Source organism: Peromyscus maniculatus, chromosome 9 (genome assembly GCF_049852395.1).
Source record: "Peromyscus maniculatus bairdii isolate BWxNUB_F1_BW_parent chromosome 9, HU_Pman_BW_mat_3.1, whole genome shotgun sequence".
Taxonomy (NCBI): Eukaryota; Metazoa; Chordata; class Mammalia; order Rodentia; family Cricetidae; genus Peromyscus; species Peromyscus maniculatus.
Window position 1 is genome coordinate 585,305 of NC_134860.1, and position 26,261 is coordinate 611,565.

A 26,261-nucleotide genomic window follows, 5' to 3' on the forward strand; every position below is an offset into this window, starting at 1 on the left:
GTCTTCCTTATTTACACTCTGCCACGTGGCAGTTTCTTTATGGGTATGACACATTCATCTTTTGCTTCCTCTGTATCTGCTCATGACTCTGGACTCTGCCCTTCTTCCTCCCAGCATTCTCTCTGTGTCAGGCTGTCTTGCCCAATCTCTTTCTGCCCAGCTATCGACCAATCAGTTTTATTAACAATGAGAGCAATATGTATTTGCAGTATATAAATATTGTTTCACAGCTGTGAGATTTCTTTAGCTTTGCCGGACTTTCCTGCTTGGCTTAGCTATTAACTGTTTATTATTATTTTCTTATTAAACTTTTCTCTGCTTCACTATCTTATTTTATATTTGCATATTTTAGACATGCTTTTAAAATGTTTTATTTTTATTGGTGTGTATATGAGTGTGTGCCAGTACCCACCTCAGATCCCCTGGAACTGAAGTTACAGGCAGTTGTGAGCCACCAGACATGCATGTTGTTTAAAATAATTTGCTGAGTTCAATTAGTGCTGTCAGCATGTACTTAGGTAAGGGGGCATACACTGGAGCATAGGCAACCTCCAGTGGCCACGCCCCTGAATAAAATTGACTCTCCCTTCTCCAGCACCAGTCAGTTGCCAAGAGTGAAGACTAGTGAGCCCTTACTTCATCCACACTGGAATGCTGACTGGCTTGATTTTTGTGCAGGTAGTTACAGCTTCTGTGAGTTCACTAGGGCAACTCATGACCAGAAGACAGCATTTCACAGCACTCCACTCTGCATTTCTTTCATCTTTTCCACGATGGTAATATTCTCTGAGCCTTGGGATGTGGGTAGGGGCATATGATAGAGATGTCTCATGTAGGTCTGTGGACTCAGAAGTATCTTGACCAGTGGTTAAGAGCACTCACATAACATGTGATTTATTTTTGTTATTTTAGTATGCATGCAAACTACTAGGTTTCTTTATGACATTGCGCTTTGCCTATCACCTTCCCTTGGATCTTTTCCTCCCTCCAGATAGTCTCCTTTGTGCTTTAAGTTCACATTTGAGAGAGAACTTGCAATATTTGTCTTTTTTCTTTCCCTCTCATTATCCTGTCATTTTCCTCACCCTGTCTTTAGACTTCTTTCTCCACATTTCTACTGTATATCGTGTGTAACACACACACACACACACACACACACACACACACACACACACACACACACAAAAAAAAAAAATCTAGATTTTGCTTATGGGAGAAAGCATGCTTTCAATATTTGTGTTTCTGAGTCTGGCTTTACTTTGTTGTTTGAAGGTTATATAAAATCCAGTGTAAAGTCATAAGGCTGAGTCTGGCTTTACTTTGTTGTTTCAAGGTTATATAAAATCCAGTGTAACGTCATAAGGCTGTTTTGTGAGTTCAGTCAGTTTCTTACGGATGGATATTGCATTCATTTCCATTATTCCTCTAAAAACAATGTTGCATGTAGGCCTGCATAGGATCTTGATGGGTTTTTCTGATTATCTTTATCAGGTAAATTCTTGACAGATATTTGTTTTTAAACATCCAATGGTATAAAAATAAAAATTTAAAGGCAATTCATACAAACCTCATACTCTAATATCTGATCATCTCCTTGTATTAAATCCATTTTTATTCACAAGGTTTCTATTTTCTGTTCTGTAGGGTGTCCGTCCAGTAGCTCAGGCTGGCAATAAACACGATGAACTCAGTCCTTTAGCCCTGTTTGCTTTCTTTGTGAATCGCTGCAAAGATAATCTTCACATTGTTGTGGCCTTTAGCCCCATAGGAGATGCCTTTCGCAATCGTCTGAGACAATTCCCATCCCTCATCAATTGCTGTACTATTGATTGGTTTCAGGTTTGTTTCATTTTGTTTTGAGGGAGCAGAGTTGCTAGTTCTGAAAATTTTACCATGTTTAAGCTTGATTAACATTCAGCAAGTGTTTATTGATCAGTTACTATAATGATGGGCATAGTGTTTAGCACCAGGAGCTGATAAGGCTATGTGTTGCCCAGAAAAAATTCATAGTCTGGACTAGAAGAGACAGAAAAAATTAGTAAGTAAAAACAGAGACATAATGGTGATATGTAAAGTGTATACTGATTAAGATAGTGATATTTTGAAGTATTAAAATGAATCAGTTATATAGAAGGGTGGATTTGGAACCATAGGATAGTGTGTGTGTGTGTGTGTGTGTGTGTGTGTGTGTGTGTGTGTGTGTGTGTAAGGTGGGGGAATTATGACTGGATTTGGTCCTCATAATTATGGAGCCTTACAGTTATCAAGATCTTTAGTCCACAAGCTGGAGGTCTTAAAGAGTCAGTTATACAGTTCTAGTATGAAGGCCATGAGGCTCAAGACTTCGAACATCTCCTGTTTTACTTCATTTCTTATGTCAACAACAAAACCCATGTGGCAGCCTGAGAGCAGTCAGAGAGGAGAATTTCCTCCTTATTTGGAAGAAGGGCAACATTTTTCTTCAGTTCAGGGCTTCTCCTGATTGAAAGAGGTCTGCTGACATTAGGGTGGTGAGTTGTACCTCTAATCCCAGCACTCAGGAGGCAGAGGCAGAGGTAGATGGATCTCTAAGTTCAAGGTCAGCCTGGTCTACAAAGTGAGGTCCAGGACAGCCAAGGCTGTCCCAAAAAACAAAATACAAACTGTAGCCAGACTTTTCTTTCCTGCTCACCAGTTCCCAAATAATGAGCACAGAGACTTAATACTAATTATAAATGCTCAGCCAATAGCTCAAGCTTGTTACTAGTTAACTCTTACAACTTAAATTAGCCCATTTTTATTAATCTACATTCTGCCATGTGGCGTTACCTCTCTTTCATCTTGCACCTCCTGTTTCCTTTCCCTGTCTCACTGGCAGCTCCTCTGACTCCACCTTTCTTCTTCCTGGTGTCCTTAGGCTGGTTTTCCCACCTAACCTTACCCTGTCCAGCTACTGCCCAGTCAGCTTCTTTATTTAACCAATCACAGCATAATTTGCACAGTGTACAGAAGGATTATTCCACAGCAACAAACAAAACAAGCAAACAACAAAAAAATCTTAAAATGTTCACTTCTCTAAAAGGAAAAAATTACGAGCATCTTGTTGAAACTGAGTGAAAGGAAATCAGGAAAATACTCCAATGAAAAAGTAAAGAAGCATAAACTGTTTAATTAAACATTTAAAATACTTGTTGTCAAGTATTGTTTTAGGCACTGGAGATCCAGCAGTGATAAAAAAGAAAGTCCTTTCTTATATGAGTTTTATATTTCTATCAAGGATTGAATGGAAGCCAATAGTAGACAAATGAGTAAATGGTGTGTGAGGTCTTAGTAAGTTCTGAGGACACACTCACTACAAGAGGTTGAACAGTGACAGGAAGAAGGTTGTTCTAGAAAGAGTGTTCCAGGAACACCTTCATGATCCTTTAGGATCTAAATATGAAGGAAGTGAGAGAGCGAGCCATGTGAAGGTCTGAGAAAACAGAGAAGGCCCGGGGCAAGATCACAGTTGGCATAGATCAGAATAGAGCAGAAGAAGCATTTCACTGATGTGGAAAAGACTAGCTAAGAAGAACCTCAGCTTTGGATGTTATGATAGGGATTATGAAGGATTTCTAAGGACAGAAATCCAAATTAAATATGTTTTTTTCCCTTTTCTCTCCTGTGGAAAAGGGACTAATTGATATTGAGTAGACAGCATCTTCTACAACTGACATGTTAAAGCTGAGATGCCTAATGGACATCTAAGTAGAGGAGTGGTGAAAGTGATATAATTATGTTCTTAATATGTAATGTGTCATTAATCCTTATTTGCTATTCTTATTTTCATTTTAATATGTAAAGAAATCTAAAAAATATTGAGACCTCAGTCTACTTAATTCTGTTTTCCTCATTAAAGTTTCTTCATAACCCTAAACTCTTCTTCTATATGAAGTCACTACTTACATTGTTGGATTGAGACTGCTAAGCTTTTTAGAAATTATTTATTTTTCTTTTATGTGCATTGGTGTTTTGCCTGAATGTATGTGTGTGTGAGGGTGTCAGATATTGGAGTTACAGACAGTTATGAACTATCATGTGGGTGCTGGGACTTGAACCCAGGTCCACTGGAAGAGCAGCCAGAGCTCTTAACCACTGGAGACTGCTCATCTCTAATAAAATTTCTTCTTCTTTCCAGCCATGGCCTGAAGATGCTCTTGAACGTGTAGCTGTGAATTTCTTAGAAACCCTGGAGCTTACTGAGATTGAGCGGAAAGAGATAGTCCCGATCTGTAAACATTTTCATACTTCCATTATGACCCTTTCAGAAAGGTTAATAGTAATGATATTTAAAATTATGCAAATGCCTTGTATTTTAAGTGCCTTGTATTTTCCACAAAAGTTCAACATTTTGATATTATTTGTCTTCTAATCTTTCTGGTTATTTAATTAGTTGAAACCCTCAGCTAGAAAGTAATAACAAGGAAGAATTTATTATCAAAGTCCATGAATGTCTCACAAAGATCTGAAAAACAACCAGAAGAAGTTAGAATCTGTGAAAAACACACAAGTGTTTTGTTCTCTGATATGTATCACTGCTTCCCTCTGGGCATTTCCTTTCTTCCTCTTTGACTGTGTTTAGAGGAAGCTGTCTGCCTCTTTGCTTTTGAATATACGTCTTGCAGTTTTAGATAGAGGGAGAAGCTAGCCAATTATTTCTAGCTTCCTGCTCCAAATTTATCCCAAAGTGTGATTATCATCGTGTCTAGTGCCCAATCCTGATCAGATCAACAATGGTTAGTGTGGCAGATTTCTTAGGGAAAACACTACTATTAAAGACTGGGTATTATGACTGGGTAAAAGTCATAGAAAAGGTGAGCTAATTGGATGGTCAGGGGAGGGTAGATACCTCAATAGTGAGTGTTTTAACTGTTGATCTCTAAATCCTTGTTTCATAGAGGCATGAACTTAAGTGCTATTATGTTGCCCATCTAAGTCAGTTATCCAGTATGATTGGCTTGGACAGTGGTCCAAGCAGTGTGCTGTAGTCTGCATACTTGTATATCTTATGTATATCCTTCTGTGTGTGTGTGTGTGTGTGTGTGTGTGTGTGTGTGTGTGTACCAGTCTTGTGTGTGTGGCCTTATACATTCAGTCAACATGTAACATGCCATGTAACTCATACTTGTCCCATTTGCAGTTCCCTTTCTGGATGCTTGCCTACCTCATTCAATAGCTTGAGTGTCTTATAAATCTAGAGCTTCCTGGTATATGACATAGAAAAATAAAGACTGTGTAATTTTTTTTGCTGTAGTTCGTCCTTTATACACACCTTTGTTGATTTGTGCTTTTTAAATGTGTCATTGGTCTTTGATATTTTTCAGGTAAGAACTTGGAATATGGTTATGTATAGATTTCTGGAGTTTCAGAAAGTTAAAATACTTAGCATGTTCTGCATAAACCTTAACCTTTATTCATAATTGCCTATGGTTAATGCTATGCTGAATTTACATCATTGTGAAATCCATTACTTATACTGTTGTCTGTTGCCCCTTTTTTAGGTTCTTAGAAGAGTTAGGACGACATAACTATGTTACCGCTACTTCTTATCTCGAACTTATTGGCTCATTTCGGCAACTGTTGACTAAGAAACGGCAAGCTGTCATGGAAGCCAAACAACGCTATGTGAATGGACTTGACCAGCTAGCTTTTGCTGAGTCTCAGGTAAACTTGAGAAGCTTCCAAAATAATAATATATACTGATAAATGCAAAAAATAATAACAAAAACAAGAGCAACTGTTTGTTGACTGTAAGTTATTTACAAGGTTCTGTCATATATTTCACATACACTGTCTCAGTTATTCTCTTAGCAACTCCAGAGGTAGTCATTCTTATGTCCTCATTTTATAGATGAATAAGTTTTAGAGAAACTTATTAAGTTGCCAGACCACAGAGACTCAAATACATTCTGTTTTATTTTTAAATAATTTGTTGTCATCTGAGAATATAAGAAATCTATTTTGGCTTTCTATTGTAGCAGATGTTAAATATAAGATGGGCTTATCCTAATGAGTCCAGTGCTATTAACACTTACTGCTGTTTTATTTGTATACCATAGTATAATGAGAATACCTGAGCTGACATCTTTTCTGGTTTCATTTCCTCCATCACCACTTGTTCCAGTGCCCTGTAAAATACCTAAAAGATGCATAATCTTGTGTGAACAGGACTGGATATGCTCTCATGGTTCTTTTTATCATGCAAAGAACTGGGAAAATTAGGATTTCTCATGGCCAGCATTGTATGATGCATTTAAGTTTCTAATTTCTCTGTCAGCTGTTACAACAGTGAAAACTTAATGGCAAACTGTCTGTCTAGGTTGGGGAAATGCAACTGGAGCTTGTTGAACTGCAACCCAAATTGGAGGAAGCTAAAATTGAAAATGCACGTATGATGCAGGTAGGAAATCAGTATTTTTCTTGATGTCAAAAAACAGTTGAATTGTGTAACACTAGTCTTGAAACAAAGCCTTAACTTTTTGTCACCCTACCCTATGGAGTTTATGCTCTTCTACTGACTGTGTATCTCACTGGTTCTCTATGCTTGTCACTTTTAGAGGCTGGTATGAAACCCATTTCCAAATAAGGCCGCATTTATATTCTCATTTTAGATCTATCTTTCTTTTTGTTTTGTTTTAGACCTTCCTTCCTTCCTTCCTTCCTTCCTTCCTTCCTTCCTTCCTTCCTTCCTTCCTTCCTTCCTTTTCTTTCTTTCTTTTTGTTTTGTTTTCTTTTTGTTTTGTTTGAGTTAGGGTTTCTCTGTGTAACAGCCTTGACTACCTGGAACTCACTCTGTAGACCAGGCTGGCCTCACAGAGATCCTCCTGTCTCTGCCTTCCTGGGATTAAAGGCACACACCACCATTGCCCGGCTAGACCTATCTTTTTGTTTTAAAGTATTTTATTAGTATTTTTTGGAATTTCATACATTGTATTTTAGTTATCTTCGTTCCCCTTTCCATCTCCTCCAGACGCACTCCCCTTTATATACCCACCCAACTTCATGTCTTCATTTTTTTTTAACTCATTGAGTCCTAGTAGTGATACCTATAGACTCCTAAATACTAGAATATGTTAGACCTACAGGGCCAAAGGATTGTAGGAGCCAGAGGGGTTAAGGACACCACAAGTAAACTCACACAATCAACGAACCTGGTTTCATAAGGGCTCACAAAGACTGGACCAACAAATAACTAGGGACCTGCATGGGACTGGCCTGGGCACTCCTCATATGGGTTACAGTTATGTGGCTTGGTCCCCTTGTGGGACTCCTGATGTTAGGAACAGGGGCTGTCTCTGACTCTTTTTATAGGCTTTTGGGACTCTACTCCTCATGCTGGGTTGCCTTGCCCAACCTTAGTGCATGGGGATTAAGTTTTACTGCGACTTGATATGCCATGTTTTGTTAATATTCATGGGAGACCTGCCTTTTCCTGGGCAGGGGCAGAGGAAGAAAAGATTAGGGGATGAGAAGAGAGGGGATATAGGGAAGCTGGGTGTGAGGAGGCTGTAGCTGAGAGGTAAAGTAAAAAAGAATAAAATATTTTTTTAAAAAATGAAAGTAATTCTCTCTCTTCCAACATCTGTCAATTACCAGTAATTCTCAGCTAGGGATTGTCATTGTGTGAGCTTCCAAGTGGCTTGTGCATGCTATCATCACAGTTGTTGAGTTTGTATATGCACCTGCCCTGTTGTGTCCAGAAAACAGGTTTCCTTGTAGTCATCTACTGCCTCTGACTCTTGGAGTCTTCCTGCCCCTCCTCTGCAATGATCTCAAACCTCGGACGGGGAAGGCTGTGACACAGAGGCTTCTCTGATGAGATCTGAGTACTACATTAATCTTTGGTTAGAATGAGAAGTTGTTAGGAGTCAACAGAGTAATAGTGATGGGTTCTCATCTACAACCTAGGTGGTTCTTGATCCCACCAGCAGTGTCAAATATGGGTTGCATCTTGTAAATCGGGCTTTAACTGTTACCAGAAAGTATTTGACTACTCTCACGCCACTCTTCCATTGTTGTACCAGTGAGAATCTCTTGACAGGCAGGTCATTATGGTAGCTGGCAGGGTTCACAGCTAGATAAGATTGATAATTATTTTTCTCTTCTGGTAACATGCATAGCACCTTCCAGCACTATGAAAGCTGGCCAGTAGGGATGAAGTTTCCAAGTTAAACACCAGCTTGAGTTCTTCATGTTCTATGCTTTGAGTATGGGTGTCTTCACCAACAGGGCCTTACCATGAAGCTCTGCAGGGTTACCCAGAGCAGTGGTAGTAGCCTCTTGTATTTAGGTGTCAGTCGAACCTTATTGGCCAGTGGAATCTTACTGGCCAACAAATCCTATAGAGGTAGCACATTCCTGACACTGGGCTTTTTGTTAACCTGTGGTTCGTAGGGCATTATTTTAGGGTAACTGCATTGAAGTTCTCTCTGTGTGTAAATGTTTATATTTTAGGAGCCTTCTGCAATAGTAGTTTTCATATGGTTTTCTTTTCAGAAAGCCTTTAATGTTAATTATCCCTCCCCGCATTTCTTCCACTAACCAGCCTTCCCATCCCAACCCCGTTTGACCATTCCTGTTCCATTATTCCTCTTTCTTCTTTGTATCACTGCATTCTGTCTTCCCTCCTTTGAAATCTTCTCCTTCTCCATTCCCTTATTAATTTCCTGATATCTGTGGTATTCTGAATGAGATAAAGCTATCTAAAGATCCAAAACTAACATCCACAAAAGACATATGACATTTGTCTTTCTGGGTCACCACTCAGAATGATTGTTTCCAGCATTATCCATTTATCTTCAAATTTCATAACTTAATTTTTCATAACAAACCTTTCTACTATCCAAAAGGATGTGTTGGATTCCATAATTTTCAAATAGTCTTTTGTCTCTAGGCTTGAAGAAGCAATAGGATACTTGAAAATCTGTCTTTATTTTCACCTCATGTCTTTTCTCTAGATTATTGAGATAGAATCTGCACAAGTAGAAGCAAAAAGAAAGTTTGTGAAGTTGGATGAAGAAATAGCCAGTGGGAAGGCAGAAGAGGCCCAGGCTCTGAAGAACGAGTGTGAAAGTGATCTGGCCGAGGCGATTCCCGCCTTGGAAGCAGCTCTGTCTGCGCTGGACACACTTAAGGGGAGTGTTTGAATTTGCTACCTTGGGTTTCATCAACAAGGAAGCAATATGCAGGTCTTTGGTTAACATGCTGTGGCTCTGTTTTGCTGGGTTGTATTGTTTATTTGTCAAGTTAAATGGAACTTACATCTGAACAGTTCTTCTTTGATACAGTGTTATATTTACATACTTGCTTTTCCTATGTTATATCTAATTTTCAATCAGGATAGTTTAGTGGGAATGGAATGAATAGTCTTTGTGAATCCCAAGAGGCTCTACACATGGGCCAGAAGGAAAGGAATGAGGAGGCAAAGAGAAGAACAGGTCTCTACTTCTGCAGCTTCCTGGATATATGGGCACAGAAAATTCAAAAGTTATGTCTTATGCAGCTGTGAGTTGTACCTTTCTGCAGTACATTGTGTTGTGTGTGACTTTTAAGGCTCTTTATGCGAGACCAGAACTACTTCACAATCAGAACAGGAGAGTCAAGAGCCCATTGACTGGGAGGCTGAGAGTATCCAGACCCTATTCCTAGCCTGCATCCTTAATCATTATCATAATTTTCCATGTGGGAGACCTCACAAGACTATAAACTCAACCAACAGCTAGCTTAGCATTTCACAGGCTCAACCCCTGTGTGACTTTAGTTAGACAGCCTAGTGGTAGCTTAAAGACAAGATTGTTTTAGGGCATTCATGCTAATATAAAACTTCCTCGTGTTTTCACTGTGCCATGAACTAGGAATTTAAAACCTCAAAAAAAAATTTTTTTTTGAGAAGCTGAACACAATGTCTCTGAATGGGGGGCAGCATGGAAAGAACTTGTTTCTAATATTTCCTTCCCTTCCCCGGCTCCCAGCCATGATGTCTGACAAGGAGGATGAACTCCTGGGTGATGATGAGGAGAATTATGGTCTATAATACTCTAGAATAGTTACCTCTGAGGCAAATGGAAAATCGCTGTAGATTTCCAGAGCATTAAAAGAAGATGATGCTGAAGCAACATTAAGCAGCTCCTAAAAGGCTTTCGAACTTGAAGATAAAAAAGGAGGAGAGGGATTTAAAGCATGAAACAAGTGGTTAAGATCAGTTTCAACTTGGCAAGTTTCCCAGGAATAATGAATAGATACAGGCAGCTATTGGCATAGATTCAAAATACAAGAACAGGAAATTATTCTGAAAATTCATTAATACTCTCAAATTAATATAAAATGCATTAATATTCTATACTCTGAATTAGTTATATTTTAATGCTATCTCCACTTCTAAACAAAATTCTGACTTTTAAAATGTCAAATGGATTGCCTGAGGCATTTTATGAAGCAACACTGGAAGCTTAGGACCATGCTCTCAACGTCACACTGTGGTTTAAAACAAACACAAGGCTCAAGATAAAGAGAAGAATATGGGAGCTCTAAAATGATTAAGCTATTGTATCAGTGCAGCCAGACTGGTGATGGAAACGATGCCCCGCCCCGGGAGGGAGGGGTACACAGTCATTATAAATGTTCGCCTTGGAGAGTCAAATGCACAGAGAACACAGGCAGATAATAGAAACCTTTAAGGCACTCTGTGAGGTCTCTTCTCATCAAGTCTGCCGTCCCTCACAGTGAGGGTGACACAGGGTGACAGCAAAATGCACTTGAGTGGTGCACAGAGAAAGGAATATGCTGATTATTTGGGGAATTACAACCAATCAGGAAGTCAAAATTACCACTCATTTAAAATATCTGGCCCCAGCAAATATACGGATGAAATTTAAAATAAATCCATTTGATCCACAGAAAGCCAAACCTTACAGAAATTTTAGTAATGATAAATCAAGTCAATGGCTGTCAGAATAATGATATCACTGAATTTGAAATGATTCTTAACACAAATCACAACATCATGAAGAATGCAATCATAAAAACACACGCTGAGATCTCTTACAAGTGTTCGTAAAACTGAGCCTTACACAGGAAGATATTGTCCCTTTATTTCTAAGGAGTTAAACATAGATGTAGTTAATATGGAGGGCTTCCTGATGCAGTACATGTTAGCTAACATCACTCAATGCCAAAATGATCAAGTCAACCAATATCTTCAACTAACAGTCAGAAGAAGGTGGCACATGAGACACTATGCTTGAGAACTTCGTCCGATTAACTTCTCTCATTTAGGCCATCAGAGAATAGCTTTTATAGATGTGCTTAAGATCACAGTGCACAGATAGACCTCAAAACTCTGAATAAGGCCCCCAAAACAAAACTAGTGTTAGGTGAATGTCCTGGAAGTTACTGGACTGTGGCAGAAGGGCATTATTGGTTAACTGGGTTGTATTTTGAGCTGCATTTATCCCAACAAAAACAGTTTTAATCTCCACAGAACACCAAACCACCATGGAACTTATGCTACTAGGACATCTTGCTCTAAACACACAGCATCATGAAGAGTTAGTTTGTCATGGGCAACATGAGTCCTGTGATTTTTAAATATGCTGACACACTGTCATTGGTTAAATTTTAAAGATGTTTGGCTGCAGAAATTCTCTCACATGTCACCTGTGATGGTTTGAAATGCATACCTCTCTGAACACTTCCTTTTCTCAAGCATAAATGAAAATATTTGCTGTATTTTGAAAAATATCAGTTCTTTGAAACTATGTCCCAATATTTTTGTGCCTGCAGTGTCATGAAGATTTAGATGGAAATCTCTTTAGTTGTAGTGACATATTGGCACTTTGGCTTGGTTTCAAGCAGTACAGTAAACAGGGTAGCTTAGAGATTGTTATAAAACAAAGCAGAATCAACCCCCAGAACCTATGATTATCTTTCTTTATGCTTCCCACTACATTTAAAAGCCACATGGTGCTTAGTTTCCCGGTAGAGGTTTGTCACCGCAGACAAATTTAACAAAACTTTGTTTTTATTTTAAAAATTGTTTTTAGATTATTTCATTTTATGTGCATGAATGTTTTGCTTGTATATACGTGTGCACTGTGTCTGTCTGATGCCTGTAGAGGTCAGAAGTGAATGAAAAAAAAAATGAAAAGGAAAAGACATGACTGTTCCTAGGTATGGTGGAGGAGAAAGTTTATTGTCCATATAAGGGAGAGCATGTCAGAGGCAGCGATATCTGGGAGAGTCCAGAGTGGACATGACCAGACTGAGCTGGGACCTGTGAGAGAAGGGGAGGAACAGAGAGAGGGAAGAGAGGGGAACCAGGTACAGCAGCCAGGAGGCCACAGGTACAAAAGGGTGGGTAACCAAAATGTCTGGATTATGTAGGGAAGAGCCTCTGTTCGGGAAGGGCAGCGTATCCCTTGGGCTGGAGAGTTCAGGATAGAGGGCAGGGTATGCCAGCCATAGTCTAACAGGTAGGGACTGAGGGATGCTGGGAGAACCTGGATGCCAGGTCCAACTTGGATATGTTAAATAAGCACCTCAGCCATTTGTCTTGGGTTTGAAGCTTAACAAGAAGAGGGTATCAGATCCCTGTATGTGAGCCACCATGTGGGTGCTGAGAACTGAACCCAAAAATCCTTGTGTTTAACACAGACATCATTCTAAGCAACCAAGACCATCAATTTAAGGAACTATTTTATCACTGTGTTCCATGAACTTTCAGACTCTTTTCTAATACAAGAGTCTTAATACCTTCAAACCCTGCCAGTTCAGGTCTTCGCCTCCACCTTCAGTTAGAGTCTGCTGCGGTGTATTTCCTGGTTTGCATTATTAGTATGAGTCAGGGTCCGAGCTGATTCTATTTAGTATGAGAAGTCAAGAAGTTTTAAGGAAATGGATAAATGGATAACAGAATTATTGGAAGAACTACAAAAGAGCTCTTGGAGTGATCTACTAAGAATGACCCACAAAGGCAAACCACAGAACTGGTCTACCAGGAGCTATTTCTCCAGTAATGAAGCCTGCAGACCTTGTCCACAGAAATGTACAGCTCCACACTCATCCACAGCAGTGAAACAAATGCCTCACACCAGCCATTCTTCCCACTCACTGTCTGAATTCTAGTGGGATTTGGGTGATGTGATCTTAGAATCTGTTCCCAGGTAGGGACTAAGATACTTACTAGCTTTCCAGAACTTGAACCATTACAAGGAATACCAGGATATTGGGATAATCTGACAACTGAAAGTATCTTTCCTAACAATATACAGGTAACAAATCATAGTTCTAATATAGGCTTGTCATATTATTTTTACAACATTTTACAGATGATTCTCTGGAGGTTTCATAACACTAATTGTGTCTTCATCAAGACTGAGGCTTGGTCTCTGTTCCATTCTCTATTGCTAATTCTTTTTATAACCGTGCAAGCCAAAATTACCAAGATGGTTTTTATTTCCAAAAATTACTTTGTTTTTTATTTCTTGAGATAGCATCTCCCTGTGTAACCCAGGCTGGCCACAAGCTCTTGACCCTTTTCCTTCACCTCCTGAGCTCTGAGATTATAGGTGAATACTGCCACAGCTAGCCCCAACATTAATATTTAATTCCCATTGTTTAAAAACAAGCTGTTCTATAAGGATGCCTTGCTTTCTTTTGATACAGCCAGCTGATATCACAATTGTGAAATCCATGAAGAACCCTCCTGCTGGTGTTAAACTAGTTATGGCTGCTGTTTGTGTCATGAAAGATATAAAACCAGAAAAAATTTCAGATCCTTCAGGAACTGGAGGCAAGGTAATAACCGGGCACAGATTTAAATCATATTATTGTTTTATAATTGTTTACCATTATCAAATTAAATACCAACAACTTGCAATCCAGGAAAGAAATACTGTTTTCCAGATTGTATGGACTCAGTTAACTACAGAAAATAGTATCTGTATATATTCTCGTGAACACAGTGTCAGAAAGCTGTGGTTTTAGTTGCGTCTATTTTCTTTTCTGGCCATACAGATTCCCTGCTACTGTCCTATGTCCTGAGGCCTGTACTTTGTAGCTAAGACTTGTAAGAAAGTGACATAGAACCTTCGGGTGTTGTTTTTGAGAATTCATACATTTTACTGAGTTAAGAGAATTGTAGTAAAGCAAAACAAACAAATAAAAAATCAAAGTGTGCTAATCCTAGCTCTCCAGAGGGAGGCAAGAGAATCAGGAGTTCAAGGTCAGCATTCAAGGCAAGCCTGGGCAACAGAAACAACAAAACAAAACAAAACAAAAACCAACCAAACAAAAAGGTAGTGTGCTGTGCTGTGGAGGTTGAAGCAGGAAGAGTGCTGTAAATTCCAGGCCTCTTTGGGCTCCATCGTGAGTTCCAAAGCAGCCTGAGTCACGGGGTGAGGTTCTGTCTATAAAACATTAACATCAAAGCAAGGGCTGTGGAGCCAGAAGATCCCAGTAACCATGTGACCTCTGGATGAAGTGTCTGGATCTCTGGCAGATTCTAGTCAAAAGATAATCATGGCATCCACCTTACAAAGTCAGAGGGTGTTAGCTAATTAATGCCTACAAAGCTCAATATCGAAAGCCTTGTCAACAGCACACACACAATACATGTAGCCTGTTATTGCAATTATAATTCAAGGTGTATATCCCTTAAGGAGGAGGGGGCACCCGACACTGAATTTACAGACACTTTCTTTCCAGGGTTTATAATACCTGGGTTTGAATTCCTAAATTAAAATTTTTCAATTATATTTTTCATTAAGATAATAAAGTAGACCCTTGTCTAGTTATTCTCATTTACACATAAACACACTAAATAATTTAATAAAAAAAAAAAAGAACCAACCTTTAAAAACATGAAGCAATAAAATGTACTTTCTTCTGTGAAACTGCTATGGTCGTGACTGTGGTCACTGCTTATTTAAGTTTTCAAAAGAGATGACCACCTCTGTTTTCAGTGATTAAAGCTTCAATAATAAGTTTATGTGAATGTTTAAAATACTTCGTATGGTATATCCTTAACATGTTCTTGGGGAGAAGAGTCTTTTCCTGTTTGTTTTTTTAAACACAGGGTTTCACACATAGCCCTGACTGCCCTGGAACACTAAAGTTAACCAGGCTGACCTTGAACTCACAGAGGTCTGCCTGCCTCCTCTATTTCCTAATAAAGCATGCTGGAATTAAAGGTATGTACCACCACATCTGGCAAGAAATGAGTCTTTATTTTCAAGAAGTTAAGATTTCTTAAATATATAAACATTTTGCTGACTAGTATGCACTTTTAATTGTATAACTTGTCCACTTCTATAAACTTCTTTTGTAGATATTTGATTACTGGGGACCTAGCAAAAAACTTCTGGGAGATATGAATTTCTTAAGAGATTTGAGAGAGTATGACAAAGACAATATTCCAGTAAGTTATATCAGATTTTCTTCTTTAAATGTGATTTTGTTGGGATGTGATAACCTTTAAATTACACACATAAGGAGATAATCCTTTTGTGAGATTATGATAATTGATAAAGGGGTACTACATTTATTAATGGTTATAGAATGAATTTTCATAATGACAAAAAACACTCAGATTATTAGAAAATTAGTAAATTACTATTTTAGTCTACTGTTGACTTGAAAAAGTTCTCTCAATATCTTCATATAATAGTTCCTTTATTAGGAAATCTTGTTCATATTTACATAAAATAAGAAGGTATCATATTTTCCATTTGAATTGTTATTTATTGATGTTAATTATTCTGTTTTCAAATGTTCTATCAATCTACAGAGTCTTTTTTGCATTTTTGGAAGAAACATCTTTCTTTAATATCTATAAATTTATGTATTTTTATCATAAATATTTTGTTTCTGCTATAATTATACTTTTAAAATTATCTCAAAATGTTTATTTTGATTTCTAAAAACAATGTAACTCTTAAAAATCATTTTAGTGTGTGTGTGTGTGTGTGTGTGTGTGTGTGTTATAAGTGTGGATACATGTGCTGTGGCACTCAGGTGGAGGCCAAAGGATGATGTAAACTATCTAGGTTTCTTCTTCCATCATGTGAGTGCTAGGGATTGAACTCAGATTATCAGGCTTGGTGGCAAGTGTCTTCTACCCAGTAAGTCATCTCAAGTGTAACTCGATGTAACTTTTTAAAATCCAAATGTTTTTATTTATTTATTTATTTATTTATTTTGGTTTTTTGAGACAGGGTTTCTCTGTGTAGTTTTGATGCCTGTCCTGGATCTCACTCTGTAGATCCAGGCTGGCCTCGATCTCACAGAGATCCGCCTGGCTCTGCCTCCCGAGTGCTGGGATTATAGGTGTATGCCACTGCCCCCAGCCCAAATGTTTTTATTACATATGATTTCCTTCCACTTTACGATTGTGTGATGAATGCTTTAATTTTAAACTCTAAACCTCTGTTATATAGGTGGCTGTTATGCAGAAGATTCGCAGTGAATACTTGACAAACCCTGAGTTTGATCCCCCTAAGGTGGCTAAAGCTTCTTCTGCAGCTGAAGGTCTGTGCAAATGGATCATGGCTATGGAAGTGTATGACAGAGTTGCAAAGGTATTTTCAGAACTTGCATACCTATTTCCTACTAAAATAGCCTCAGGAATAAAAATGTACACTTTAAGTTTTTACATTTATTTTGTTTTAGGTCTTTCGGAATTTCATAAAGTAAGTTTTGACTATATTCACCTCTCCCCAGCTCCTCACAGCTCCATCCCACTCCCCTGCCCACCCACCCAACCGACTTGGTGTTCTCTTTGTTATTCCTGCCCGTCCAGTCCAGTCTGTGCTGCACACGTATTCTTAGATGTGTGGTCTTACGCTGGAGCAGGGTCAGCCACTGGAGCAGGGTCAACCACTGGAGCGGGGTCAGCCACTGGAGCGGGGTCAGCCACTGGAGCGGGGTCAGCCACTGGAGCGGGGTCAGCCACTGATGGCAGCATCCTAAAGAAAACTGACTCTCCCTCTCCCAGTAGCTGTTAGCTGCCCATAGCTCCTCAGCTAAAGGTGGACTTCGTTTCCACCTGCACTGTCCATTCTGGGCTTTGGTCTGGCTTGAGCTTGCATGGGTCGGTGCATGCTGCCACACCGTTGTGAGTTCATGTGTGCAGCCAGCCGCTCTGTGTGTCCAGGGGACACTGCTTCCTTCTATTCAGTCACCAGCTCTGCTCTTAGAATCCTTCTGCCCTCTTTTGTAATGATCCTGAGCTTCAGGGGCAGGTGCAGTGTGTATGTTCAGTTTAAGGCTAAGCATTCTGCAGGATCTTTATACCTCGGTTATTTGTGAGTCTCTTTATCTATCATCTACTGCAAATAGAAGCTTCCTTGATGATGGCTGAGAGATGCCATATGTCACAAATACATTGATAAGTCATTAGGAGTGGGTTTAATACTTTGTTCATTTAGCAGAATAGTAGTAGTAGGCTCTCCCCTAAGGCCTATGATCTGTCTAGCCACAGGTTCTTGGCCCAAGAATAGTGCAGGTATGGGCTTCATCTTGTGGAGTGAGATGTAAATCCAGTCAGAAAGTGGTTGGTTACTTCATAATTATTGTGTCGTTGTTACACCACCGGCATGTCTTGTCAAAGCTGGTCATTATTGTAGCTCCCAGCGTTCACAGCTGGGTAAGACTGATGATCACTTTTCCCCTCTGGTAGCTTTCATAGCACCTTCTAGCACTGTGGAAGCTAGCAATGGGATGAAACTTTTGGGTCAGTACCAACTTACAATCTCCATGTTCTGTGACTCAAGTACATGGTGTCTTCAGCAACAGAGGTCATTCTTATCATTGAGTTCTGGAAAGTAACCAGTAGCATAGCCTGTAATGTTTGGGGGTCTGTGGAACTTCACTGACCAACAGCTCCAAACAAGGAAATCTATTCCCAGCACTGGGCTTTTGTTAGTTTGTGGTGTCTAATAGGGTCATGGATGTCCCATTATAGGATATTGTATATGTATGTTAACTCTCTCTCTCTCTCTCTCTCTCTCTCTCTCTCTCTCTCTCTTTCTACAGTAGTAAGTAGGTTTCTATATGATTTTTAAGTCTTTAGAGTTAATTACCCCCCCTTGTATTCCTTCCCCTAGCCTTCCCTCCCACCCCACCTCAATTTAAACCCTTTCTGTTTTATTAGTCCCCTTAAACTTTTATATCACTGCTTTCTATATCCCTTCCCTTGAAAGCCCAACTCTACCCCAGCCTGTGGCCTCCTCATTTCCAGACCTCTGTGGATATTCCAAATGAAATATGCACATCTGAAGATTCAAAGCTAACATCTACAAATGAGGGAAAATATGAAACCTTCATCTTTCTGAGTCTGGGTTACCTTCCTCATTGTTCTTAATAGCTGAATAATATTCCATTATGTAAATATACCACATTTTCCTTGTCTATTCATCTGTTGATGGACATCTAAGTGGTTTTTTTTTTTTTTCACTAAATACAGTGGCTGTCTCTTAAGTAACTGCTGTCCTAATCAGCAACTCCAACTCAGCCACTGCTGGCATGAATTGTTGTTCGAATCTTAGGTGGTCTTTTAATAAAAAACTTGGAACCATATATTGGGGTGAAAGATGAAAGATCAAAGAAGAAGAGCAAGCCATAGCCAGCCTCACCTCACCAACTCCTTATCTGATCCTGTTTCCTCAGACTGAATGTCTCTGAGTCCTTACCCAAAAGAATCTCAGCTGAACTGCTGCTCAGTTCCTGTCTCCTCCTGCCTTACACACCGTTCTCTACCCAGCCATGCCACTTCCTGGGATTAAAGGCATGTGTGCTTCCCAGTACTGGGATAAAAGGTGTGTGCCACCATTGCCTGGCTCTGTTTCCAGTGTGGCCTTGAACTCACAGAGATCCAGACGATCTCTGCCTCCCGAGTGATAGAATTAAGGGTGTGTGCCACCACTGCCTTACCTCACGTCTAATCTAGTGGCCGGCTCTGTCCTCTGATCCTCATGCAAGTTTATTAGGGTACACAATATATCACCACAGGGAATTCTGTTCCCTCAGGCCCTGGCTTTCTCAAGGCCACTAAGGGAAACTTTATCTAGCTCTCTGCCCCTCTATAGAACTCAGGATTCCAAGATTGAGGTGAAATTCTGCTCACTCAGAGAGGCTGAATAGCAAGTAGCTAACCTTCTCCCCCTGCTCGCGTCTCCCATCACACTTCTGCTCCGACCCCACTTAAGAACCCTCGATACACGTGGTTCCTCCCTACCACATCCTGTCAGCTAGTTGCTGACTCAGCCTCCTGACTGCAGGTTAATTTTATTTAATCAAACAAATGTAACACATCTTTGCATCATTAAACAAAGACTTCACAGCATAAACAAATGTAACACATCTTAAAATAATATTCTACAACATCTAAGTTTTTGTTTCATGGCATTGTGTGGAGAGCACAATGAATATGGATGAGCAGGTATCTCTATAATAGGATATCAAGTCCTTGGGTATATGTTCAAAAGTGGTGTAGATGGACTGTATGGTAGTTTTTTGAAGAAACTTCACACTGATTTCCATATCAGATATACAAGTTTTTCACCCCTACCAGTACTGAATAAGTGTTCTTTCCCCATATTTATCCAAGAAATTGTCATAATTTGGTTTTTTGCTGTTTTTTTTTTCCAAGACAGGGTTTCTCTGTGTAGCTTTGTGCCTTGCCTGGAACTCACTCTGTAGACCAGGCTGTCCTCGAACTCACAGAAATCCGCCTGCCTCTGCCTCCCAAGTGCTGGGATTAAAGGCATGCACTACCACTGCCCAGCGACTTAGAGAGGAAAATGATATTTAAAAAACAAAACACTAAAACATCTTAAAATGATGTTTTAATGATCTTTAAATGATATTTAAAATGATCTTTAAATGATATTTTAAAAAAGTTTTAAAAGCACATTTGTATATTAAAAAGAAAACAACTTACTATAGAACAGAACGAGAAGCCAGGCATGGCGGTTCACGTCTCTAATACCTGCCCTTGGGAGGCTAAGTCAAGAGGATTGTCATTGGGTTCAAGGCAGTCAGGACTACCGAGTAAAAACTTGTCACAAAAGAACCAACAAGTTAAGCAAAGAGGAAGAAACAGAACCACCTGCTCCCCTCTCCCATTTTCAGTTGATTGGCAACTTCTCATTATCTTAAAACACTCTGCTACATATTGTGATGTTTTTATTGCACATTAAAATAACTTGTTATTCCAGAATAATTTTATATGCTATAGTTTACAAGTCCAAGTGATTTATATATTTTGTGGAGTATATTGGTGGTTTGCTTTATAAGATTTAGATGCTTATTATGTATAATGTATCGTCATACCCCATGTCTGACCCGTAACATCTGACTTGGACATCGAGCACACAACATCTGCATATTGTTCCCAAACAGGTTGTGGCTCCTAAGAAAGCTCGCTTATCAGAGGCTCAGAAGTCCTTAGCTGAGACCATGGAGCTTCTGAATCAGAAGAGAGGAGAACTGGCAGAAGTAGAGCATCACCTGGAAAATCTACAGAAGATTTTTCTTGAGAAAACAGAGGAAAAGGCAGCTTTGGAAGATCAGGTGGAACTGTGTGCTAAGAAGCTGGAACGAGCCTCCAAACTGATAGGAGGGCTGGGAGGAGAAAAATCGAGGTAGAGCCTACCGCTTCTCACGAGAGCTGAGGGTGACAGGCGTGAGATGGGGGTCCCATCTGCTGTTTGTCCCAGTCACTTCTGATTTTACAGTGGCTGATCGAGAATAGGAGGCATTTTGTAAAGCACCTGGCTGGGACTCTCCAAAGGAGCAAGATCAGTGTTGAGGACAGTATTTATAACTTGTTTTCAAAAACAAAAGCAAACAAAGGAGAGAGGAAAAGGAGAAAAGGAAACACAATGTTAACAGTTTTTACTTTTTTACTTTATTTTATTTTGAGGGGGGAGGACAGGGTTTCTCTGTGGTGTTTTGGAGCCTGTCCTGGATCTCACTTTGTGGATCAGGCTGGCCTCAAACTCACAGAGATCCTCCTGCCTCTGCCTCCCGAGTGCTGGGATTAAAGACGTGCGCCACCGCTGCCCGGCCAACAATTTTTAATCTAAGTGGTTGTTGTTGTTGGTTGTACAGTTGTTTTCCAGTTTTCCATGTATCTTTAAGTTGGACTGGACAGTCAGCTGTCTCATGATTGGTAATGTTTATTCAATGAATAGCATGATATAGTAACTTAGTCCCGGTTAGATGGTTTTGAAATAACTTCTACCATGATGGTTTTGTTGAATGGAAAAACTATTGACTTTATCTGCAGGATCTCAACTTTTTAATTTAAGAAATTTCAAAGAGTCTTGCTTCAAAATAGTATTGCTGGAATGACCTGCAACTGTTTCTGGATCTTATTTTCTAGAAATAAATGCTGGAACAAATAGTGGGACCCAATAGAAAAGTATAAAGGAAAAAATGCAGGGTTGTCATTGGTGGTGAAGCTGAGTCCCACAGGGCATAACTGTTGCTCATGTACAGAAATGTGGAAATTCATATCATGTAGCATATCAGAGCTGGAAGGGATCCAACCTACTTGTTTTACAGATAAGCCCAACATTTCATAGTATTTTCTTAACAGGACTGGACAAGAAGGCCCTCGTACTTTCCTTTTTATTGTTTTAATTTTATGTGTGTGACTGTTGGCCTGCATGTATGGCTGTGCACCACATACATGCCTGGTGCCTGTGGAGGCCAGGAGAGGGCGTTGGAGCCTCTGAACTGTAGTTACAGACAGTTGTGAGCCACCATGTGGATGCTGCAAACTAAACCCTCGTCTTTTAGAAGAGCAGCCCGTGCTCTTAACCACTGAGCCATCCTTCCAGCCCTTCCCATACAAGTGTCTGTTGTAAATTGTTTTTGCCTTTGGCTTGTTGCACAGATGGTCTCAAGCTGCCAATGACCTTCAAATAACGTATGAGAACTTGACGGGTGATGTCCTCGTGTCAGCAGGAGTAATAGCTTACCTTGGTGCTTTCACTTCCGGATTTCGACAAGAATGCACAGAAGATTGGAGCAGGATGTGCAAGGTACATAATTCCCACCTAGCAGCTTTTGTTTGGGACATTCCAAGCGTGTTTTGGAAAACATGATGGCGATAAGGACAGGGAAAGGAAGAGTACTGAAAATATGGGAGGTCCCCTCTCTGTCTCTCTCTCCCCTCTCTCCCCCTCTCCCTCTTCTTTAACTCAAAGTCCAACTTTCAATGCAGTTTTTTATGATCCTTAGTTATGGAAATTAAAAATGTATTTAACTTAATATTTCAATTAATAAGATGAAAGAAACCATCAGACTTTTGTTCATTTGTTACAGGAGAAAAAATTCCCATGTTCAGAGGAGTTCTCATTGAGTAAAACCTTGGGTGATCCAGTAAAAATCAGAGCTTGGAATATTGCTGGGCTACCAACAGATGCATTCTCCATAGATAATGGTGTGATTGTTAATAATTCCAGACGATGGTAAGGAACATAAAGGGTTTCCTTGAGTTTATTTGGAAGTCTTCAAATATATATAAAAGTTGAAAGACTTTCCCAAGAAGCACAGTGTAATGGTCACCCCGAGACTCTGCAGTTAGCACTGTGCTTTGTTTGCTGCTTAATCACGAATCCATCTATGCCTCTGCCAACCTTCTTTCTAAATGTGCTTACAGATGAGCTGCAGACATGTGTTTTCCCCTTAGCCACTTCAACATCATATTGTTAACTACATCAATATTAGCTTACGTATTTTTTGTTTGAGGTAAAAATTACATATAACAAAATTATATATAACTCTAATGTACCATTTGGTGAGTTCAAAAAGAGTATACACCTGTGCACTCAAACCTCCATCAAGATGCAGAGCAAGGCTACCTCTTTATATTCCTTTCCTGCTCTCATTCCACCCAGGAAATCATTGATCCAATTACTTCTCAGCATAGATTAGTTATGCCTGTAATGTAACATCATATCTACTTCTTGACATATATATGAGACATTTTCCTCTCAGCATAACTGTTTTTAGATTCATCCATGTTACTCCATGTGTGGGTGCTTTGTTCCAGGAAGGTTTATATTCTGTGGTATAAATACATCAGCACCTATGATTTTACCATTTATTCAGTTATCTTACCAAATTAAAGGTTTCTAAGTCATTCTTGCCTCGATTTCTCTATTTATAAAGTGGGGTAATAATTGTGCCTAAGCCAGGCTGTTGTGAGGATGTGGAACACTTAAGAGTAGTATCAAATGAATATGAGAACTCAGGAGTATAATCATGGCATGCTTTAGAAATGGGAAGATTTAAAATTGGATGAGAATGTGGCTGAATAAGCCCTGAAGATACTTTTTCAAAAGAGAGTAATTTTCCAATATTGGGAGTTATTCCTCATATTAAAGTTGATTATAATAACCATTTACTATTTTCCTCTCTAGCCTCCATCCTCCAGCAAGTCCCAGGCTGAGTAACCACTGTTCTCTTCTCTCCTCATTAATTATATATCCCTTTCAAAACAGATTGATGTATTTCATGTGCATGAATGCTTGCTTGCATGTATTTCTGTGTATCACATGCATGTCTGGTTGCCTGCAGAGACCAGAAATAAGTGTTAGGTCCCTGGAACTGCAGTTGCAGACACTTGTCAGCTGCACAGGAGACCTCTGTAAGAGGAATGAATGCTCTAAATCATTGAACCATCACTCCAGCCACCAGTTATATATTCTCAAACACAAGGCCTTTACTTTACTGTCCTAGAAAACATTCCTGAATAGATTTTAAATATATATAAGACTTAATTTGGGAATCACTCTGTATAGCTTTACCCACAAACTTGTAAAAATCATTTATTAACTGATGTTTTTTATTTTAAACTTTTAACAAATGTTTTGTACCATTATTTTTCACATTACAGTGACTGATGCCATGCATTAAAATTGCTGTGATGACAGGTTATTGAAAACAGAAGAACTCACAGATTCACAAATTCCTAATTCCTCTAACACTGGTCTAGTTTTAGAATCTTGGGATTTTGGCCAATGTGAGACTGAATTTCTTCATTTATAAGAATAAAATTCTCAATTTTTAAATTATTCTCTTGACAATTTCATACATGTATATAATATATTCTGGTCACACTCATCCTTTTACCCCCTCTTATCCTCCTCCACCATTAGTGCTCCCCCAGCTCCTCCCACCACAGTCCTCCCCCAGCTCCTCCCACCACCATCACTGCTCCCTCAGCTCCTCCCACCACCATCAGTGCTCCCTCAGCTCCTCCCACCACCACAGTCCTCCCCCAGCTCCTCCCACCACCATCAGTCCTCCCCCAGCTCCTCCCACCACCATCAGTGCTCCCTCAGCTCCCCCCCACCATCAGTCCTCCCCCAGCTCCCACCACCACCAGTCCTCCCCCAGCTCCTCCCACCACCATCAGTCCTCCCCCAGCTCCTCCCACCACAGTCCTCCCCCAGCTCCTCCCACCACCATCAGTCCTCCCCCAGCTCCTCCCACCACAGTCCTCCCCCAGCTCCTCCCACCACCACCAGTCCTCCCCCAGCTCCTCCCACCACAGTCCTCCCCCAGCTCCTCCCACCATTGTACTTTCCTGTCTTTTAGTTTTTGCTTTGTGACCACTGGGTTTAGCCAGGGACACTTCTTTTACTTTTTGTTTTAATTCTTAATTTTTTGAGAATTGCATACATGAATACTGTATTTATACAATATCTAGCCTTCCCTCTTCCCCCTTCCATTCCTCCTATGCTCCCCTCCCTGGCAAATTCATGACCACTTCTTTAGATATTATTGTTACATAGTATACATATATAATCACAGGGCTTTTATGAAGATAAATCTTGATGTAAAATACTTCATAACAATTGATGGCAACATTTACTTAAATTTTACAGATTTTAAGAAATTGCAGCATTTATGTATTCCTCTTAGAATTTTCTTCTATTTCTAGGCCCCTAATGATTGATCCCCAGGGTCAAGCCAATAAGTGGATCAAAAACTCTGAGAAAGAAAATCAGCTTAGTGTTATTAAGCTATCGGATACTGACTATATGAGAACGTTGGAAAACTGCATTCAGTTTGGGACTCCACTTCTGCTGGAAAATGTCGGTGAAGACCTAGATCCCTCTTTGGAGCCTTTGTTACTTCGACAAACATTTAAACAAGGTAGAACTAATGAAAGAAAAACAATGCATAAACTTAATATGGTGATGGTGATAATGTAGAACTCCTGTAGCGTTGCTATGTAGGGAAAGAAACCCAAAATAAGCTTTTAGAAGTGAATCTCCCTGGGGTATCCTAAGGTCAGAACTTCAGCCTCTTTTGCCTTATCCACTACTGCCTGAATTCTAGCTCTGTTGAGAGCATGATCCAGTTGAAGCCAGACTGAAATCCCCTTGTCTTATGATGGTTGATCTCAGAAAGTCCATTAATTATGAACAATGACAAGAATGTGGGCCAGAATTGAATCTAGGTGAACATGACCCACTATGCATCTTTCTGCTGATGAACATTATCTCTGTCAAGTTCTAATACTTTGGTGAGCTTTGATCATATAAAAATTTTGGAATCACGGTTAAAATTTGATAGGAAAAAAACTCAAAAAGTATGTTGATTTACAAAGGTCCATGACAACCAGAGACAATGTCCTCCGTTGCTCCAAAATGAGTCCTACTGTATAATTGCTTACTAGTCACATCTGCTTTCTAGTTCAACTTACTTAGGCCTCTTTGTTTATAACTTAGGTAAGGCCTTAAAAGTACATAGGGAAAGAGGCTAAGTAACTTTGCCTTGTTTATTATCTGCTTTTTCCTGAAATATAGGTGGCATTGATTGCATCCGACTTGGTGAAGTCATTATTGAATATTCTTTTGATTTTAAATTTTATATCACCACAAAACTGAGAAATCCACACTACATGCCAGAACTGGCTACAAAAGTATCTTTGCTCAATTTCATGATAACACCAGAAGGGCTTGAAGATCAATTACTAGGCATTGTTGTTGCAAAGGAGAGGTATGTATTTCTTTTTTTTTTTTTTTTCAAGCTTTCAGGCAGTTTAGAGAATATCTGTAGGCCATTAGTATTTTTATGTTGTGACTATTTTGAAATGACTAAATTTTATATTTTGTGATTATATGTCAGGCAGTTATATACTCCTTTAAAATAGCATTTCGGTAATAACTTTTAAGCCAAGTCATGTTATATTGGTCTTTTACTATAGATAATGAGATTCAGAA

The 26,261-nt window shown here is 39.5% G+C and overlaps 1 protein-coding gene across 1 annotated transcript in view; it reads left to right on the forward strand.

Moving 5' to 3' along the window:
- The window catches only part of Dnah12 (dynein axonemal heavy chain 12), a 175,415-nt gene that overhangs the window by 107,127 nt on the left and 42,027 nt on the right, over positions 1 to 26,261 (forward strand). Inside the window, exons 47-59 of the mRNA XM_076544093.1 lie at positions 1,645 to 1,839; positions 4,157 to 4,290; positions 5,520 to 5,682; positions 6,338 to 6,418; positions 8,976 to 9,156; positions 13,685 to 13,812; positions 15,344 to 15,433; positions 16,452 to 16,592; positions 20,416 to 20,657; positions 21,917 to 22,064; positions 22,348 to 22,493; positions 24,974 to 25,188; positions 25,845 to 26,037. Coding sequence (XP_076400208.1) covers positions 1,645 to 1,839; positions 4,157 to 4,290; positions 5,520 to 5,682; positions 6,338 to 6,418; positions 8,976 to 9,156; positions 13,685 to 13,812; positions 15,344 to 15,433; positions 16,452 to 16,592; positions 20,416 to 20,657; positions 21,917 to 22,064; positions 22,348 to 22,493; positions 24,974 to 25,188; positions 25,845 to 26,037 — 2,057 coding nt within the window. The remainder of the gene's footprint in view (positions 1 to 1,644; positions 1,840 to 4,156; positions 4,291 to 5,519; positions 5,683 to 6,337; positions 6,419 to 8,975; positions 9,157 to 13,684; positions 13,813 to 15,343; positions 15,434 to 16,451; positions 16,593 to 20,415; positions 20,658 to 21,916; positions 22,065 to 22,347; positions 22,494 to 24,973; positions 25,189 to 25,844; positions 26,038 to 26,261) is intronic.